We start from the raw sequence: 22,127 nt of genomic DNA, 5'->3' as shown, positions 1-22,127 counted from the left end.
CGCGATGAATTCAGCTATCTTGGCTGTTATTTGTTTGGCCTTTTCACTGTTCTGGGGCAGTTTCTCTTTCCTTTTAGAAGTCTCTGAAAGTGTCGGTTGTTTCAGTGCCGTTACCTGAGTGGCCGCTGTGTACTCGCCGTGTTGTTGTTGGTGTTTGTTTCTCAGGTAGCGTATTAGATTGGTCGTGTTGAACGTAGCTCTGTTCTTTCCACCACGCGAAACCTCTGCCTTGCAAACATTGCATCTGGCTGTTACACTGCCTTCGCTTTCAATTTTATAATACTTCCAAACTCCTGACATTTGCTCTGTCCCGACTCCCGAGTCACCAGCTGAACGTAGCCTCTCGTTAGCTCACTGCTACTATTAGACACTGCGCCCACTCTGTTGCCAGATTTCAGAGAAATAAGCAACCAGGTCTGAAAACAAGCCCAAAGAAAGCAACACATACATGATGTTGTGTCATTTTAAACCAAAACTAAGTCCTCAGGATGACTTTAAGACGTGAACATGGTCATTTTTGTTTTGTAACATTAAATAAAATAAAAATATTTTATATAAAAAATAAATAAAATAAAAATCCCGATCCCCGATTTTTTTCTCCCGATTCCGATCTTTTGAAAATCACGTGATCGGCTCCAATCCCCGATCACGTGATCGGGACATCTCTAGTTGGGACGTGTCACGTCGGCCGCATTTCGCCAATGACATTATAGGAGTGAAAATTCTGGATCTGCTTGTTAGCACCACCCTTTTTTAGAGATGTGGGTACAGAGGAAAAGAGAGAGGGTTTTGTTGTCTGACACTTTGTGAGTTCCCTGGCATACACACATTTATGTATAAAAGACATCAAAAGTACATTTTGCATAATAGGTCCCCTTTAAAGTAAAATCATAGGCAAACAAGATTAAACTCTGACAACCGTTTCAGCTCGAGGATATGTTTGACGAGTCGACAGACAGTCCATTTAACTTTTACTTCAAAAAGGCTCTCGGCTGCAATTATGGTTAATTAGGAGAGGTTTCTCCTGGCTTCAGCTGCACAGGATAAGATATATTACAGCAGTTAAGACAATGGTATCAATATAACTCACAGACACAACCTTCTAGGGTAGGGCTGCAACTAGGCCTGTCACGATAATTAATTTTGTTGGACGATACATTTTCCTGGAAATTATTGCGATAAATATTGTCTCTATATTATTCATTTGGCTGCTACGCTGTTTCACGCGGAGTGTCCTGACCATAGACTGTGTATATATATATATATATATAAAAAAATATGACCTGGCTGTGTGTGAGCCCCTCCCCTCACAGCACGCCTGGCTAAAATGCTGGTCACATCCTTAAAGGAATGGTCCACTCATTAGATAATTAATCAAAACTTCAGTATTTAGTGAAACGTTATGTTTAAACCATACCCTGAAGAAATCAGCGATATTCCCCGGTAAATAATGATTTTATAGCTCTTTTTTATCAAGACCTGTATATTCCGTCTGGCCGCCGCCATGTTTGCCATTTTCAGTAGTCACGTGATGGTCGTGACGTCATCCATGCGTTCACTTTGTCAACACACGGAAACATGGTGGAGTATTTCAGTTCGGACTCGTCAGCAGAGGAACAAGTTTTGACCAATGTGAAGAGATTGGATGGGGGAATTCAGCCATACATATCAGTATGACAATACGACACCCTCTGTCCTAAGACCCTCACATCGTACAAGGAAACACTTCCGAAGAAAACCCACAGGGAACATGGGAGAAACCTCAGGGAGAGCAACAGAGGAGGGATCCCTCTCCCAGGACGGACAGACGTGCAATAGATGCCGTGTGTAAATTGAAAAGATAATACATTTGCAACATAGGTAGTCCAAATGTTTGGAAATGCATGTGTGTATAATGGGAAGATGATATAAGATACTATATGTATGCATGTAGTACCACCCTTGCTAGCGATTCCCTCTCTAGTTTAGCATACTCAGCTTCGTTGTCCCTGGCCATAGAATCACGATTTTATGGGGCCGGAAAAACTGGGGGGAAATACACACTAGCCGGTACTACGCTATATGGAAAGGCCACCAAAAACTGTCCTGGCCTGGACGCTAAAACGGGGCTAGCCGCTGCAATGGAAATGCGCTATAACATACCTTATTCTTACTCCGAGCACTACTTCTGCTCCTCCGTCGCTTCACACTTGCAGAGGGCGATTTCTCTACTGGCCGAACTGGTGTCCTGGTCGGTGATGACACCAGAAAGACCGATGGTACTGCATCTCCATTGAGTAATGGTTGTTCTTTAAATCCCATGTTATGTTTGATCATACTCTCAGAGTAGTCGTCCGGAAATGTGAAATGTTCGCTGCATACATGAGCCTGTGAATCTCTCGGTTCGGGCCGGCCACATTTCGCTAGCCACTGCCTCCGAATGTACTTATTACGCTTACCTTTTGGCAACAGATGGAACCGAGCATTCCGTGGATTGTTCCTATCCGAATTATGGCAATATTTCGCGATACAGTGAGGCATATTTGAATAGAGAAACTACAGTAAATAACATGGAGATCAACGTGTCTTCGAAAACCAAACGCATGGATTACGTCACGTCCGGGAAATGGCGGCGCCCACAGTGTTGATGTTATTTCGGTATATAATCAGTTTAAAATCACTGATAATGTCATCGGATTAAAAAAAAAAAGAGAGAGACTGGCAGAGACTGGTCTGTTTTATCGGATGATAATTTTTTTTAAATGAGTGTCATGAGCATACCATTCCTTTATGTAAACAAACACATTTAAAAACGGCAATTTATCGAGGTCAGAAAAGTTGAGTTCATTTTTATTTATCGTACGATAAGTCAATTAATGGCTTATCGCGACAGGCCTAGCTGCAATTAACAATTAATTTAATTATTATATATTTACTAAATCATTTGAAGATCGTTTGGTTTAGAAAATCTCAGAAAATTTTGAAAAAGTTTCCAGTTTCTCAAAGTCGAATTTAATGTTTTATTGCTATGTTTTGTCAGTCAAAAACATAAAATATTGCATTTAACATGATGTGAAAACAGAGAATAAGCAGGAAATATACATGTTTTAGAAGCTTTTGCATGAAAACTAAGATAAATCTAATATCAAAATGGTTGCAGGTTAAAATAAAGATCCGTTGAATAATCATTGCAGCTCTATTCTTGGTAAATGTCTCAAGAGTACAGGCTCGCCTATAAATGTCTTTAGGAGCGGGTTATCAAATGAGCCAGCTGTTAGGTAGGGGTGACATAGCAAGTGCTGCCCAATGACAATGCATTACATTAGAGGGAATACAATTAAATAAAAGTGATTCAGGCTTTTAGAGAAAGCCTATTAAACCACAAATTTCCCTCGTGAGGCATTTGAAGAGGATCCTGTATGGATGGCTCCGGACCAAAGATCGTTTGGTGATCGCCCGCCAGCTGCACTCGGATACAATATTCTATACTATATAATATTCTTCTCATCAATGTTGGCAGTGAGGTAATTATTACCTCTGAAGTGTGAGAGCACAACACCAAGCACATTTATTGTTAACGGTGTCAAGGGTAAAGATGTGACACAACAAGGCTTCCTTGACAGACGCCTGTGTGGTCGGAGTGAAGGAGTGCCAGTTTACTACATTTTCAAAGCAGTATATAATTTTCAAACATGAACATGTCAACTGGGATTAAACGGACATTGTTGAGGATAGACAAGTGCAAAGATGATTCCATTGTATACTAGGGCTGTCCCGAATACCATTTTTCGGGCTCCGGATATTCGGTAGTAATCAGCAGCGAATATTCGAATATTCGGTGCGGAGAGATTTGTATTTTTTGTTAATACATTTTTTTTTCACATTTTTTTTTTTCACATTTTTTTTTTTTCCCAAAAGGTTTCATAACACGCTCCGAATCCGAGACACCTGACAACACGCTGTTAAGCAGAAGCGCAGATAGAGCATACTATTACGATTTATATGTATTTATTGTATCAGTACTCGCAAACATTAAAACTAAATGTGTCCTCTGCATTTAACCCAGCGCAGCACCCGGGGACCAAATCTGGTTCCACATTCCGTCTATAACATTTTACAACCTGAACAGTCAAACAAAGATACAAAACACATATTTCAGCTGCCAGCTTCATGTTGCTGGCATTGTCGTGGACAACGGCTACTCGCTTATAATTCGGAATGGCAAAGGCGTCCGCCACTTCTCCAAGCTGTTCTGCAATATTTACTCCCGTATGGTTTACTTCCATTACTTTGGTTTCCAAAACAAAGTTACAGAGTTTCCACTCGCGAGTTATGAAATGACAGGTGACAGCCATATACGCCTCCATACGCACCGAGGTGGTCCAAATGTCCGTTGTAAAACTTACGGCAGTTGAGTTTTCAATCTGAGTTACAATTTGGTCTCGGTGATCGCTGTACTTCAGAGACATGGCATCTAAAATACTGGAGCGTTTGGGGACAGTGTAGCCGGGCTCCATCTTCTTCATTAATTTTCTGAAGCCTTCGCCTTCGACTATGTAAATGGGTCTCATATCCATAGCGATGAAATGTACTATGGCATCTGTTATCTCTATCTTTCTTTTCTCCGTTATCGTTTTTTTTAACTGTAGGGTCTGCTGTATTGTTGAGGATGTTGATGGCTGGGATGCGTGGGGATGCACCTATGGCCACAATGTATTATTAGGCTGAGCTACTCAACTTTATGCCAATAATTGCCTTAGCCCCAGATGTTCCCACATTACTCCTATTATTTTCACTATGCTGATAAAATTAAAAAACTAATATAAAAAAACAATTCGGTTGCTTGCTTGCAACTATTTTCCAAGCAAAGTAAGTGCACGTTTTTATCATGTTTAACGTTACTGTTTAAACGGCGGATAAAGCAGCTTCATCATGGCAACTTCACAACAGCTAAACTAAGCTAGGCTACAGCATCCAGGTGACTTTTCAGAGTTGTTGTGCCACCGTGGTAGGCCAGTTTCTTATCACATATTTGGCACACTGCCTTCTTTTTACCTTCGTCCAATTTAAAATGGTCCCACACAGCTGAAGTCTTCGGCATTTTATGGGTGAAACGAGGTGAAGCGAGGTGAAGCGTGCCGTTTGCGTTCGTGACTGTGAACAGTGAACGCAATGTCAGGAGCACAGGCTGAGATTGTATATATTTCTGCATTTTAACAGTGCAATTCAAAAGTATAAATATAGTATAAGAATATGGCAATTCGCCTTTATTAATAGCATACATTTAGAAAAATATATTAATTTGTTTGAAAAATATTTTATTTTTAAAAATATTTTTTTGTTTGAAAAAGAAAAAAAAACGAATATCCGAATAATGAAATTGAAACCCGAATAGTTGGCCAACGAACGAATATTCGAATAGTCGAATATTCGGGTACAGCCCTATTGTATACATGTCAAGCGTGCTCGTGACTTCTTCAAAACAGCAGTGGCAGTTTGTTTGTAGTGTTTTTGGAGAAGTGCTGGTGATGGAGGGGAGGTGACAGTTTCATCACTTTACAAATGCCCTCCTTGTCGAAAGGCCTAAATCACGAGTACCAGGACTCTGGATTGCTGCCTGCCTTCGAGACCTGCTGTGACCGGAGTGGATCTCAACAACAGCCTGCAGGGGCTTCATCGGGTCCCCCGCTGTTTGACATTCTTGATAAAGTGATGCTTTATAATGGCACAACAATATGCTGCAATCTGAAAATCTGACCTGAGACCTCCACACAAAACCTGAGTTGAAACAAGCTGATGGAAAACACTGTTTGTGCCTCTTTTGTATCGTGTTGTACCACCTGTCTCTATTCTCTTTATAATTTGCCTACTATTGATACTACAATCTCAAAATGCAATTATATATCAAATGGTCCTCGACCCACCAATATACTGGATATATGATCTTATTTGGCTTAATAAAAATGTTTTTATGATAGAAAAACCTTCAGACAAATAGCCTGAGGTAAAGTTGTCTTTTACATGTCGTTTCACGATGTACAAATGGAGCCCGAACATGTCATTCCAAGGTGACATATTTGTAAGAAGATGGTGACACAACTTGAGAAACAGGTTAAAAATGTGATTGTGCAGCTGACGGCAGAATCTTTTTTGGTCATGATTGTTAGGATATAATCTTTAGAGATCCCTTTAGAATATCAGTAACTGTAAACGTAAGCAAGATCACTTGAAATATTAATCTTTGTGAAAAACAGATGGTTAGCTCTGTGACTTGAATGTAATGTTATAATAAGAGGCCCAAGCTGGAGCTATCTGAAGTATAATATATGTAAAAAAAATACATATTTGCAGTTACAATTGAGCGTTTTAGCAGCCATCTGATTATAAATAAACTAAATGAATATCACGCTGCCACTAAATATAAGCTCCTATTATTAAGTGAATGTTTCCATCAAGGTTTCCTGACTTGGACACTGGTCAGTCCAGCTTATAAAATAGACCGGTGTGAGGCCCAGGTTCTCTCCCCTTCTGTGGTTCTCTCTCCAGTCTGAGAGGAGCTCGAGGGGGGTGGAAGGGGCTGAAGTGCACAATTACACAACTTGCTTTTGAATTATGTCTTAAAATTCTTGCTCAAACTGGTTTGATGACATCGCTCTATTCGCCCCTCACTAAAATCCGATGAAAGGTGAGAGAGCTTGTGCTTTGCTTTTCCTTCAGAGCGCCTCTTAAATCCGACCACAGCCACACGCAGCACTGCAGTAGTCGGGGAGATTTAGAGCTACCTGGGGCTACATGCTGTGTTTACATAAAGTGGACAAACTTATTATACCGTACAAAAGAGGATTATGTGTTGCTTGAGTCAACGTTATTGTAAGACAGCACAAACCTGGGAGCAATGTTTTCGCAAGGAGCAGAAAAAAAGGGTGAAAACACAAGAGCATTTAGGGAGTATTTACTGAGTGATAATCCTAATAAAAGCATCTTTAAATGCCTTTAGTTTTGCATTTGTGCACCAAAACGAAATGTGATGTATTTTGACATGCATTCTCTGTTGTATGTACAGATTTGAAGGACATAAATGAGAGCAACAATTATAGAAATAATTATTTTGTAAACAAGTTATCACACCACAGAGTTTTTAATTGATAGCTATATACATTTGAATTGCTTATTGTGGAGTTTTTAAGCTTTATTACGATTTTTAAGCATTTTGTTTATTTTAAATGCCTGCCTTGTATCTTAACAACACTTTGTGAGTTCATTTCCCAACTCAAGACAAGGTTATAACACATGGACTGAACACACAGGCCACGTTTCTTTCAAATATGCAAATCCATGAGTAAAAAAGAACAGCTATTTTACAAGTTTGAACAGAAACCACATGAAGAGCTGTTAACTTGGAAAATGATCATCTAACTTATAAAGCACCACTAACATCCACTGAATCATCTGATTAGATCAAAAATGGTAACATCTTCTAGTATATGAGACAGTGAAAGAACTGTTTAATGTCACTGTTTACCAGCCTGATTTCTGGTGTTGTCATACTTGAAGTGCACACTTAATGTACAGTACTTTAAACCAGCATGTAGTCCCATCGGTTTGCTTTACATTTCCTCACACATACAACCAATATTTAGGTTTACAGATTCAAGGAGTGTGAAATACCGATTGTGGTTTTTGAAAATGTTGAAAATGTCTCGGGGTGATTTCAAATATTATCCATTCATTCTTATCACCAGGTGCTTGCTGGCTGCTGAATATAAAAAGGGATTGTCAGGAGTTGTTAAGAGGGCTTATTGTTGCATTCCTGCACTGACCACAGCAACAAGCCAAGGCTTTCCCTTTCACAATAACAGATATTTAATTCTCCCTAATGCTCAGACTGCTTACTTATTTAGGAGGAAAATATATTGTTTACAGTGCCTGCAGACTCCAAATAGCCGATAAGTGTTAACCTTTGTCCCTTCAATGCAGTGACTGTCTACGACACCACTGTTGCTGCCTACGTGCCTTCAAAAAGAAATCACCATCAATAACAACATTATAATTTAAATGACAACTTTGCAGCACTGAGAATCATGAGTATGTTTAAAATATGTCCAAGCATGTTCTTCAAATTAATGTAATTGCACAGACTATTGTATTAATAATGTGTATAAAATGTACTGATAATGAATACAACAATGATTTAATAGTGTATATCCCTAAGGTTCTCTAACAAAATATAAAAAGGAGAGTCAATAATTTCCTCACTGTCTTGGTGAAATTAACAAATAAGTAATGATTTTTAGATGTCATTGTGAATCCCCTCACATGCCATAGACAACAAAATGCAAAATATTTGACAGTCCGACATTTCTTTTTAAATAAAATTGTAGATCCTTAGCATTTTGCATATTGTCTATGTTTTTATACACAAACAGTCCACCCAGCCACGTTTTCAGACAATTTCACATGATTAAAATGCTTAATATAAACTATGAATAAAAGTGATAATAATGTTACTTACCCTCTCCACTTGCTCGATGACAGCTCATCACAAAGCAGACCGTGAAAACAAAACACAAAGTCCGGAGCCACATAACTGACTCGGAATAAAACACCATGCAGCACTATTCCGGGTCAAATGCAGAATAATCCTTGGCGAGGACACAGTTCAGACTGAAGGAGAAATACCTTCAGGAAATTGGTTTTGTTTGGCGGAGTGGGCCAACAGGTAAACAAAAATAAATAAAAGCCATCCCGGAAGATGGGCGGAGGAACGAGTCCAACGTGTTCACTCAAACACAAGCTAGCACTGCTAAAGTTAGCCACCTCATGGGAAAGCACCCGTAACACACATCACTACGGGATATGAGAGCTCCTTTTAAGTCTTCAAATGCATTTGATGGATAAACTGAACCAGTTTAGATTGTCCGTGTCCGAAAAAAGGAGCAAAAATAGACTTGTTGTTCCGAAAAAATGCTACGGTTAAGCTAGCTAGCCTAGCTCCACCTCTAGTCCAGGCCACAAGTGAAGTTTGCGCTGCTCTTCAGCAACTATCTCAATATATTTTACTTTAAGAAACCCCCCGCATACCTTTACAGCTGCACTGGATATTATTAATACAAGAGTCAATTTGCATGCTGGAAAAATCCCATTAAAGCGACTGATAACTTAATTTAGAGGATTTTTTGGAGCTGCTGACTCGATGGTTGTGGCATGCGTGGCGTAACGTTAGCGTGTCTTTCGTAAAAAAAAAAAAAAAGAATCCCTCAATCCCTCCTGCGAAAACAAAACATCGCAGTTGATTCCTCTCGCTTGGGAAAGAAAGTGTAGTTTTTCCCTGGTCAACTCGAACGAGTACTCTCAGTCAGTGCAGAGATTTCAGTGAGACCTCCACTCTCTGACAGACTTCAGTCGTGGCTCCGCACTTCTTCTTCTTTTTGTTTGGGAATAGAAAAAAAAAACACAACCTATAAATGCTCCGAGTTGTGTTCAGGCTCCTGCCACCACAGCAAGTAAGCGTGTATCTGAATGAGAGGAAAGCATGGGAAATAAAGTTGTTTTCCCCTGTTCTTCTTCCACAAACAGAAGTAGATTGTACAGTCTCCCCAGCAGGTCCTGTAGGATCCCCTTCTTCAGCCTCCGCCAGTAAACAAACCGAGCCAGTCAGCCAGATGGGCTCCAGGGGAAATACGGACTGGAGCTTATTGGATTACACAACAAACTGATCCTACTGTCAGGTGGCAACGCGTCAGAAAGTAATGCATTTATTTATATATCCAGAGTAACTAAGTACATTTGCTGTAGTACTGTGCTGAAGTATACACCTTCTGGTACTTGTACTTCATCTAAATATCTAAATGTTCAGCTACTATTAAAGAGGGATTATTTACACTAAAATTACTTTCTTCAATTGAAAAAATATATAATCAACTAAAGATATGATAATTATTATAGGTCAAGCTTTCCAGCAGTATATAGTTTGCAATTAAAATGATATTCACTCTTACACGATGCAGAGGTAAAGTGATAAAACTAATTAATGCATTAATAATTATATTCCAAAAATAACATTTTTATTCTGTTAATAAGTACTTACTTTTGGTACTTTGGGATAGGGTATATTTCACTTTATAATTCCATATTTGTAATGCTTTACTTATAAACAAAAATTCTGCGTATAAAGGATGATATTGATAAATTACTTCCATTAAAAATACCATTAGGCTTGTTAAAAAATACAAACATTATTATAATAAAGTATTAGCGATTCATTATGTGACATTTTATCGACACAATAAATGACCAATTAATTGAATAATTGCCAAAATAATTGCCAAAAAAAATGGCGAGTTACAGCAAGAAAATACAATTGTTCTGCTTTCAAAATGTAATGACCAGTAAAGTTAGTTAATGTAATAATATCTAATCAGCTGCTCGTCCTAAAGTTAAAAGGGATCATTCCAATTATTTTATAAATGTAGTCTTTTAAAATGAATAAAGTTATTCAAATTAAACAGTGTTGGAGATCATTATGCTAATAATTGAATTCTACATAATAGACCATTACTGGGATTGGCTTGCAGCACTTTGCCCCCTCCCCTGATATATGACACACTTGTGCATGTGAAGGAGTGAACAGATCCAGAATTAGATAACTCTGGACCTTGGAAACAATCAATCTTATCTCAAGCTATTTTGCGGCCACATCACAGTCTCAGTTGTTGTTGATCTCCACTTTTATTTGTTCACATTGCAACATCACACAGACAGAGGAGCAGCTGGTGTATTGAACTATTTTACTACCTGCAATTGTGAAACATTTACAAATACTTGTTTCATGTTTCGTCAAACAGATTGACCATTTTTTACAGATATGCAACATAATTTATAAGATGTACACAATATTGTAAGTGCTGGAATTTAATTAAAGTTAAGACATATACATTGTAATGGATGAGTTTGGAATCATTCATATTAAAAATTGGACATCAGGGAAACGTTTTTCATCAACTTGTCGGATAAATAATGGAAATAGTTTGATACATTTGATATAAAAATAGCTAAATATAAAGAATAAATTACTTAAAGGTCTAGCATCTGTTACTAGTAGCACAAATCAAACTTGACCAAACTGACCCAGTCATTACCAGTATAAGTTTGTACATGATTTAAAAAACATCCACTTTTATGTATTTTTTATAGTGTTAGATTAATTAAAATCCAACATATACATTTTATACATTACAGGGGTCGTTTATGAAGTCATATGTGTTTCTGAAAGAGCCTGTGGATGTCTTAAAATAGAGATGGGGACCACTGCAGTATCGTATGCATACTGCAAATCAAAGTATGCAGTATCAACAAACATGCAAGGTAGAACAAGATTTACTGTACATGTTCGGAAATGAAGAAGTTCCTCTGTTATTCTAGGAAGCTTTGGAGGAAAGAATGAGGAAGGGAAATCCTTGTCTGATTCAACTATTGTTTATAAACAGAACATGATGCTCCTTTTGATCCAGTGATGTTCTCACACTCGGACGCACTAATGGAAAAACACCATCAAGATCACAGGAGGTCTCAGAGGCTGAAAATATCTTGTTTTTGTGAGCTGAGATTGTACCCCAATGCCATCTCTATCATCACTGCTTGTTCACTACCTGATTACGCAGCAGCCTGTTTGGTGCAAGATAATACTATCCTGTTGTTTGTTGTGCTGAAATAGATTTGACTGGAATACTAAAAAAGCTGCAATTACGTGATTTCTGTGGCAGCTGTGACATTTCAATCAACGTTTTATTATGAAATATTCTCTCGTTGAGATTTCTCTGCACGTGTGCGAATGAACACCAACCACTATCTTCTGTTGCAGGCATTCATTCAGACGGAAGGGGCCACTTAGAAGAAAAGTAAAACACGAGAGCAGCTCATTAGTAACATCAGCATTTTGTAATCAGAGTTATTTGCCAAGAGAGGAAAACTTGGAGGTTCCCACATGTTCCCAACAACACTCCTGAGGTGGAAGGAAGAGCGAAGCAGCAAAGTCAAGAGGTGATGCGGGCTAACGCCTCTCAACATGCGTCACTTGTAAGAGGAAGGTTACAATGGCACACAAATAATTAGTTACTGAGCCGATTAGGACATCTTGCAACGCAGGAGTACTAAAGAGGAAGCAGAGCTAAACTGCATGGCTGTAATTTCCATATCTTAAATATAATCACACTGAGTGTGCAGTCTGCAGGAGTGAGGTGCTCTAATGAGATTAAATCCTAGCGAATGATTTCATGGAGCCATGTGCCAAATCAAGTTTTATATTTCACTCACAACAAATATCCTAAGTAAGAGTTTTAGGTTTTTGTTTATGATTTTCTTTAGTATTTTGTGCTTATAATGGATATTTTGAGAAGAGGATATGTTTTGCATATGGGGTTGTAGCATTTAAGATTTAGATACATGCTATCATACAACAACAAATAATAAGCAATTATCTTTTAATTATTGTAACTGAGTGCTTCACATGGGAAAGAATAGCACCTCAGCATAAAAGTTAAATTGAACAACATTTACAGAATTCAATAAAATAAGATAACAACATACTAGAGTTGTGTTGTATGTCAAAAGTGCCTTATAATTTCTTTAAATACCCTCTTTAATAATTAATTATTTAAGCTAAATGTAATCTTCTATAAACCATAAGCACTTGTTTCTTATGTTTTTTAATGTCATGTAAAAGTGAACCATTAAAATATATCTCCTTAAAGTTTGGGTCGGCAACAGGAGAGCCAGTAAGAAAGAGTAAGCTAGATTTGACTCAAACTGAAAACCCAGCATATTTTTCTGTTTTCTAATGGAGTCCGCAGCACATGATCAAAAGTCAATAAATCTAGCCAGAAAGTCATTAAAGTTTACAACACTGACAGCGCATCCCCTCAGGCCCCTTCAGAGCCCCTTCCCAAAATTACTATGAACCCATTATTAACGTCAAATTGAAATGGCTATAGTTAATTCTCACAGCTTTCAAGCTTAACATGTGGAAAACTCAGGATAAGTGGGATTGTATATTATCAATACATATATTATATATATATATATATAACCTATGTTTAATCTTAAATCACTAAACTGAAAAACTCAACACACCGTTACCTGTAAGAAGAAAAAGTACTGTTATTTAGACCTAATACTTAAATGAAACCACCTGGGCCAGAGGTTCACGTAACCCATGTGCTGTTTTGTCCAAATGGGGGTCATAATGGCTCAGAACTACTTATGTGTTATCAAGGATGTGCTGAACAAATGAGTCATAAAACATGATGTGAATGCCTGCTGCCTGGTACTGAAGACTGAAGGGAAGTTGTTTGTGCCGTCTCTCCTAATCCACACGACCTGCTAATCCTGACCTCTGCTGGGGTCTGTGAAGGTGGAACACACTTTACGACCACAACAGGACCCTGGCTTCTACTGGCTTGAGGTGAAAGGTGAAAGAGCAGACAGGCGGTGTTTAAAATCATCATCAACCACAATGAAGAATTGATTTTACTCATTCCTCATAAACACCTAGTGCAACATGAAAGTGGTTTTGCATGTTTTAGTTTCACTACTGCAAATAATAAGACATGTTTGACATGCTGCTGCAATTTAGACATTTATGTATTTGACCAGTAAGAACATTATTAAGCAGAATCATTGGAGTCGTTTTTTCAATGGTACAACCAACCAAATCGAGTAAAAAATACTCTTATGATTTCATTATAATCCTTATTTTAATCTCAGTTTGTTTTTTATGTTTCTGTTTGAATGGAGTATATTGTGGAATAATGTTTTGTGGGTCTTTTTGGTGTATTTATTTATTTACATTTTTGTAAACAAGTGGTGGTTGACATGAATGGGAACACTTTAATTTCCGTATTATTATAGATAAATACATTCAACCTTGAGAGAATGTATCTTTGTGTTTCAAGCGAACCAGGGGCTGCAATGGAAAGGTTGAAAAATACAACAAACATACTAACGGTCTTGAATATCTGGAAAGTGTCACAGTTAATGAGCCACAACTTGCAAACACAGGTCTGTTCCTACACTCTTAGAAGGGATGTGTCAAGACACAACATGTGTTGAATTTCAACACACCTACAGTGTGTGCACAGGGACAAAACATGTTGTGTTAATTTATGTGTAAATTATTTTACACACAAAATGTGTTACATGCCCCTAACACACAATGTGCACATTTTACACATTGTGTGTCATACATGTGTAACCAAGATGAACACACTAATTTCTTATTTCTGCACATTTTGTGTTATATTTCTTTAACCAGAATTAATATTTGATTGTGTTATATCTGCACATCGTGTGTCAATGACGATTACTGGAAGTACCAGGTGGTGGATATGGTTTTTATTCAAAAATCAAATGCAAGAATACATTCATTGGACATTTATTTACAAGGATTTCATTAGCACAATATCTCATTAAGAAAATAATTTTTAACATTTAAAAACATTAATATTTTTCGAATTCATCAAATGTTGACAGAACAGATAATTCATAAAATCACACCTAAAAAAACCTTGGTTAAAACAAACGTAATCTTCAGCAAACTATTGTTGCATGAACATAATCGTCAAATGTTTTAATATCACAGAGTCACTACAAGCAGATGTTATTAAATATTAAATATACAGTACTTAAGAGTTTTTATTATGAAAATGCCAAAATATTTGAAGTCTTTAACATTGCGATGGGTTTCCATCCAGCTGTTATCATACAAATATTTAATTTGCCCAATATTTCATTAAGAAAGTCATTTAAACTGTATGTTGTAATTCCTCTAATGTTCTCTCGAGAATAAACAGATCAGTTTATAAAAGCCCACCTAAAAAATCGTATACCTCGGATTCAGATCAAGCTTGTCAGTGCTAAAATCCGAAAGTAGATCAAGAGGTGTAACATTAGCAACATCGCCTAATGTTATCATTTCAAAGTCTTCAGTTTCTTGCATAACGTATGCAAAGAAATGATCATCAAAGTATTGAACTTATTCTAATGAGAGAGTGAAATGTCTCACAGTGGGGTATAAGTTGAATAATTTCCCCAAATAAGTGCTCCCCTTGATGCTGTGTTTTAAGGGGCAGCACAGATCCAGTCCTGTATGTCCGGCCCTGTATGGTCAGCGAATGTGTGACATAAATGATGCTATTCATCGTGACATTTCCATCTAGGGCTGATTTCAGTCCCTCCAGTATAATATCAGCTTTTTTCAGAGAACCAATATTCACAGGGCAGGCATTGTCGACGTTGCACTTATTGCTGAACGGGTCACCAAGCTGGAAATGATACTGTGGCAGCTGGGTGTGGTTAGGGCGCCGGCTGCTGGAGTGAAGGGAGTGGCTCGGCCGGAGGCCAGACAGCTGATCGGAATCAGGTAATCAGTGCCGGAATAAAAGCATGTCGTAACCTGGTTCTGGTCTGTTTTTGCAGTAGGCGGGATCCTGGAAGGTCGCCAAAGGACCTGTGAAGGTTCCCACACGGGCAACGTTGGAGACCCGTGTATTCAATTGCCCTCCAGAAATTGACGGCAGAGGATGATCCGGAGACTTACCTGGACATCTTTGAGGGCACAGCGGCGGCGTGCGGGTGGCCGGAGGAGGAGTGGGCAGCGCGGCTACTACCTCTGCTATCTGGGGGTGCGCAGCTAGCCGCCCACAGCCTGCCAGTAGCCTCTCGGCATGTGTACCGGCATCTGAGGAAGGCCATCCTGGACCGGCTTGGCAGCACGCCAGAGGGACATCGCCGCCGGTTCCGGGCCCTCCCCTTCGAGGACGCTGACCGGCCCTTCTGCTACGCGCAGCGGCTCCTGGATGCAGCGAGCTGCTGGCTCCAGCCGGGGGTGCGCTCCGCTGAGGAAGTCGTCGGGCAGGTGGCGCTGGAGCAGTTAATCGCCGGCCTGCCATCTTCGACGGCGAATTGGGTACAGTGCCATCGCCCCGCCAACCTGGAAGCAGCCGTCGTCCTCGCGGAGGACCACCTCTCGCTTCCCCCGGCGGAGCATGAAAGAGGAGCCCCGACCACCAGCCGTTTCAGCGGGCCGACCCGTCCCAGCCCCGAGGAGGAGGTTTCCTTGAGCAGCTGCCCTTCCCTCCCCACCACCACACGGCCCCAACCCCGACGCCTCGAACAGTGGGGTGGGGGCCGTTTTGTCCCAGCAAGTAGAGGGGGTCGACCACCCCGTAGGTGAACTACAGTACGGTGGAAAAGGAGTGCCTCGCCATACGGTGGGCGCCCTGCGGTACTACCTCCTGGGGCGCCCTTTCACCCTCTGGTCGGACCATGCCCCGCTCCAGTGGCTCCACCGCATGAAGGATGCCAACGCTCGGATCACTTGGTGGTATCTGGCGTTACAGCCTTTCAACTTCAAGGTGATCCACAGGCCGGGTAACCGGATGGTCGTGGCTGATTTCCTCTCTCGCTCAGCGGAGGTGGGAGAGAGAGTCAGCTTGCGGCCGGCGGGATCCCGGCCTGAGTCGGGGGCGGTGGGGGTGTGTGGCAGCGGGGTGTGGTTAGGGCGCCGGCTGCTGGAGTGAAGGGAGTGGCTGATCGGAATCAGGTAATCAATGCTGGAATAAAAGCATGTCGTAACCTGGTTCTGGTCTGTTTTTGCAGTAGGCGGGATCCTGGAAGGTCGCCAAAGGACCTGTGAAGGTTCCCACACGGGCAACGTTGGAGACCCGTGTATACTTTGTTTGGAGCTAATAAACGCCTGTGATAATTCAACCTGCTCTTTCCGTCCATATTTGAACCCTGTGTGAGCGGAGAGGCTCACAGATACATCTGTTGAACCTGATGTTTCTGAGCTAGAGTTTTTGTAATATTTTCCTGAGGACAGGGTTGTGTCTTGCTTCTCAGATGTGTACAATATCATCACAGGACACACCCAGAGACGGAGGGTCCCCGTGAGGCTCCATGTTGAGATCAGGCATGAAAACGGGTCAGGGGTGAAAAAGGTGAGAAGGATATTATCCCTCTAGGGGGGTCCGGGGGTATGCTCCCCCGGAAGAAATTGTTGACTATTCCATATTTTAAAGCATCAATCTGATGCATTTTGAGATGCATTTTTTTGCCAACCTGGGGAGAGCTGGAGAAACTTAACTTCAGCCATGAGTCAAAAATATTATGGCCTCCTTACCAATTATTATGCAAGACATTTCATGCCAGCCTGTCACTGGGTCTAACATTTACAGTATATGAGGCACAATGTGGTAAGGGCTTAATGCAAATGGTTTAATGCATATGCAGATGGTGGACATGCTGTAACTTAACTTGTCTACTCTTCCATCATGACTGACAGCCAATACAATGTTATGTAATTCAGATTTTAATAAATGTTATTGGTAAAGATAGCCTAAAACACACAATACAGTGGTTTCCAGCATTATCAAAACATTAAACACTTTTCAAGGGATAGTGATATATTATTTTAAATCTGTTAAGGTCAACATAGAAAAGGAACACAATCAATCTTGTTTTGTACAAAATACTGAATGAAAGGGAGAGGAAAGGGATGTCCTTGTGATACTGTAGTTACAGCTGAAACACTCCCTCCTGAGACTTAAGGACACAGTTCGTAATACTCTCAGAACCAGATCTAATTTTTTCTTCTTTGCCTGGACCACCAGTGTCTCCATGGCCTGCTTTCGCTGTTTTGCCACATGTCTCAGCCTCGCCCTTTTCTCTTCTTCAGCAGTCTGTTTCTTGGCCTGCTGAGCACTGCCAGATGCTTGGGAGCCATACTTGCTCTGTTGCTGCTGCTTTTCTTTCTGATTCATCTTCTGCTGGCGTTTGTATGTGGCTGCTGCAGAGTTGATGTTCTTGCATAGTGTTCTGTCCACCTCCCCGAACTTCACATCCTCCCTTCTGAAGAGCTGCACGGCTGTCTTCCCCCTGGACTGCAGGGTGTACTTGACCGTCTGGATTGCATTAAATGTTGGTACATTCATGTTGCCACTCCTTTGGTCAATTACTTCATTCATCAAACTAAAAGAAGACTCAACCCTTGGTCCGTGAAAGATGGAGAGGCAACATTTAACCATCGCACTCAGGGAGGGGTACTTATCTGGCTTGTCAAAGACATGACCCCACCACTCAACGATGCTCTCTCCCTCCTTGAAACTGGGGATGGTCAGGTCAACATTGAACCGCACAAGTTCTCTCTGGATGTCCTGGTCTGCTGGCAAGATGTGCTGCAGCATACACCACTCAGCCTGCCAAGAAATGGATGAGAATTTGAAATCAGTTTAAGGACATGAGGTAACAAAAATCCCAAAGTACCTGGTAATATGGCAAAAAAAACTTTAAATGTTATTCTTACCTCTTAAACTGGATGGTTTCCTGTGAGTGGCCTCTCAGAAGAGGGTCCAGAGTAGACAGGGCTGTAAGAGTCGGACTGGCCAAGGAGAGCTTCTTCTGGAGGTACACTGCAGTGGTGATGTAGGCTTTCCTGACGTCTGCTAGGAATGGCACCAACAGCTGACACCAAAAACTGACCATTATTTTAAGTCTCAAAAACAATTGAGAAAAAAGGTCATGCAGGGTACTTACAGCATGATTGGGATTCTGGCTCCTGAACGTGTCAGCCTCCTGTCCCACATAGACCTCCTTGGAGGGCAGCAGCATATGATCCTCCAGGACCATCTCCCTCAGAGCCCTGGGAGACAGCTGTGTAAGGGAAGTAATTAATGGGAGTAATACCTTAAGTGCCTTTCAAAAGACCCCAGGTTGCTTAACAAAAAAGGAAACACTCAACTGATAGCACAGACAATAGAAAAGTAAAAATAGGGATAAAATCAATATACTAATGTAGGCAGAGTGGGTGTGAGGAGGAGTTAATTACCTGAGTAATGTGTTCGGCCTTCACGAAGCAAGCCATGAAGGCCAGGAACAGCTCAAGCTGCCGATCATGAAGTTTGTGAACCAATGTCTGGCTACCCTGTGTATGTAAAACAAATTCTTATGAAATTGATTGATTGCCAACATTGGATGTGCATGCACGTGCAGTCAAGTTGCAGTAATTCCAAGCACAACTAACACCCACCTGGAAAACCATGACATACTCCTTGAGAATAGCCAGCAAACCCATGTAGATGCTGAGCCGTAAGACTGTTGTCGTCTCCTCATGCCACAGCTTCTGACATACCCTCTTTTTTCTCTCACGGCCTTGTGGAGTCATGCCTGTGAAACACAATACATATTCCTCCTCATTAGTAACTTCAAAACAAGTATAAGTGCTAATTATTATAAGGGATTGGAACATCAAGTCTCATCACCTTTCCTGTTGAGTTCCTCCTGAACCACCTTGATACGGGCTCTTCCCGCCTGGTTGACGTGGTACTTGGTGTACATCAGTTCCAAAGGCTCCCTATACAGCTCCTTATCTGCAGTGGAGAGGAAGCCATAATAGAGGACTCTGCAGACAGCCAGCGATGAGGAACAAAGCCCCTCTGTGGGCTGGAGGCGGGGAGATTTAGAATCATAGCTATCTCTTTGAGGTACATCACCTGACAAAAGACAGAAAAAGATTTTGAAAGAGACACATACATAGACATTCTACACATTCCATAGTTTTAACACAGTACAGTACAGTAGGGCCAGCAGCCGTGGTCTAGACTAGAGCTGCATTTTGTTTACCTGGTCTGGACTCCACTGATGGTCAACCTGGAGATCACTGAACAGCTTCACCAAGTAGCTGTCAAAGGGCTCTGAGAACTTCTTTGGCGCATTGTATATATGATGACAGGAGTCCCCATCAACATCGAGCAGGTTGGGACAGTATTGGTGCATCCTGATCTCGAGGCCGGTCTTGCTGCCCCTCATCACAGCACACGAGACCATCAGCATACTCACAAGGTTATTCCACGGGATGTTGTTTTTCTCAAAGAACTCACAGAGCACCTTCTCTAAAGAAGCAGCATTCACCTTCACGATCTCCAAGGACCCCAAATGCTCCACTATCACCTTCCTCAAGTCTGCATGATAGTAGCAAACGAGCATGGAGAGGATCTTCAACATAAAAAGGTTTATTAGCCATGCAACATTTTACAGGGCATACACTGAAGCAAAAGCAGAAGGACTTTGATGGCAATAGCTTAATATGAGACCAACCTTTTTGTTGTTGTTGGAGGTACTCTCGTCTAAATTTAACGAAAATGGAAATATCTTCATGTTGGAAAAGGTCCTCTCAGAGTAGGTCCGCCCTACACAAAGAAGGACAGATTTTTCACATCACATGCATAATCTAATTGGTACAATATAAATCATACAACAGGTAATTCTGGCAACATAGCAGTATATATAGCAACATGGTAGTTTAAGGAACATGTTTTATGTGTGCAGTTCACTAAAATGGAAATTAAAACACTAAAATAGTAGGTAAGAAAGAAAATGTAAATACCTAGACCATGGATCATCTTGTATGAAGCTGCCGTCCGCGACAGCTTCATTTCCTGCAAAGCTGGTTTATCCAAGGAAAGGGTCTGGGCAAGCTCAACAATTACAGGAGCCTTAGAAAACGGGATGGAATGCTCCGCCGAGGTTCCAAGGACCATTGCCTAGAACACTAATTATGTAATTAATGTAAAGCTAGTGTATTCCATGTTTAGGTGATGATGCTGCCAGTGACCGGAGCTGATTGTGAATAATAATAATAATAAATTATTATTATTATTGTTATAATAAAAATAACAATCTCAAAGTGCTAGTGTACTCTGTCTATGCTGCCTGTGATGACTAACAGGCCTACACCACCTACCTCTGCATTTGCTATGCGGTTTATAACTGGTACGGGCATCTTTCCCTGGCACTGCTGCCTGATTGTTTCTGACCCCTGGTTGGCTTGACTCTGGCTTGCTGGATTCACCCTGGCTGATGCTGGAAGGAAGCTGCTGGCAACACTATGAGTGGAAGCTATCATCTGCACCTTCTTCTTGTGAACTTCCGTCTGGCAGTGAGCCTGCAGAGCATGGCTGCCTTTGTTAGCATAATTGATCTCTTTGTGGCAGAGAATGCATCTGGAGAATCCCTGTCTGTTGATTTTGATGAATACATCTCCTAGATAAAAGGACACCTCTTGCTCTTTTACTGAGACCTTGCCTTCCAGTTTTAGCCACGACCAGTTCCAGCTGCATTTCAATCTCGCATCCAGCTGTTTAACAATGGCTGAATCCTTCTCCCCTAACACACTCATTCTGCAAAAATAATGTTTGTATTAGTGTTAGCTCTAACTTCTAGTTTAGCCTTATTGATAGAACGGTGGACCACTTTACCCTTCAGCCTTGTCAGTCCCCTCACCTCAAAACCATCAACACGTCCTGGAAAAAACGAGTTGTAGAGATTTTAGAATTTTAGAGATCACTAACATTAACCAGTTTTTATTTTTTGTGATTTACCGTAAGCTATACAAGCTAGCATCTAACTTTAGTAACTATATCTAGCTAATGTTAGGCTAACGTTAACGGTAGCGTGAGCTAATCATTTTCCACCGGAGCTTTATTGCTAGCTGTCTAACGTTGCGTTCTCTCCTGCTGTGTTCAATGACTCAATTCATCAAGCTGTAGCTAACTTAGCTAAGCCTATGTCAACAGAGCTCCTGGGTAACTTAGATATACCAGAAAATATTAAAATGATTGAAACCATCACTCACCAAATTCAGTCAGGTAAATCGCCGAGGCCAGGCGTGCTTTCAGCTTCTGATGGTGGTCTGGATCCCGCTCTGGTCAGCACGAGCGAAGCGAACTGCTTGTAAACCAATGATCAGGTCCCTTTTGGCACGCGCACCTGTTCGCAGTTCACTGAATCTCTGGGGCTGGTTCAGAGGCCGTAACGGTACGAACGGTATGCACCGTGGAAGACGAGTAGTCTCTCACGGCAGTGAGTCTCTTGGGTCTCGTCTTCCACTCGTCACCCAACGGTGCGTACCATTACGGCCTCTGAACCTACCCCCCCTTAAATATTTTCTCATCGAATCTACACGATTCACGTAGGTCACCTATTTTGGTTTCAAAACGGCGAATTTGAAAGGTGAGTGATTTTCATGCCTGTGAGATTGACCCGCACGTAGAAGGAGTCGACGCCTTTAAAAGAAGGCGAGAAGAGCTGGGAGCACA

General features: G+C 40.9%; 1 protein-coding gene across 1 annotated transcript in view; it reads right to left on the bottom strand.

Annotated features, from left to right (window-relative positions):
- The window catches only part of insra (insulin receptor a), a 63,930-nt gene extending 54,298 nt beyond the window's left edge, over positions 1-9,632 (bottom strand). Inside the window, exon 1 of the mRNA XM_034105447.2 lies at positions 8,492-9,632. Coding sequence (XP_033961338.1) covers positions 8,492-8,588 — 97 coding nt within the window. The 5' untranslated portion in view covers positions 8,589-9,632. The remainder of the gene's footprint in view (positions 1-8,491) is intronic.
- Positions 9,633-22,127: the final 12,495 nt, after the last annotated feature.

This window comes from Pseudochaenichthys georgianus, chromosome 17, assembly GCF_902827115.2.
Source record: "Pseudochaenichthys georgianus chromosome 17, fPseGeo1.2, whole genome shotgun sequence".
Lineage (NCBI taxonomy): Eukaryota > Metazoa > Chordata > Actinopteri > Perciformes > Channichthyidae > Pseudochaenichthys > Pseudochaenichthys georgianus.
This window is presented reverse-complemented; position numbering and strand designations above follow the sequence as displayed.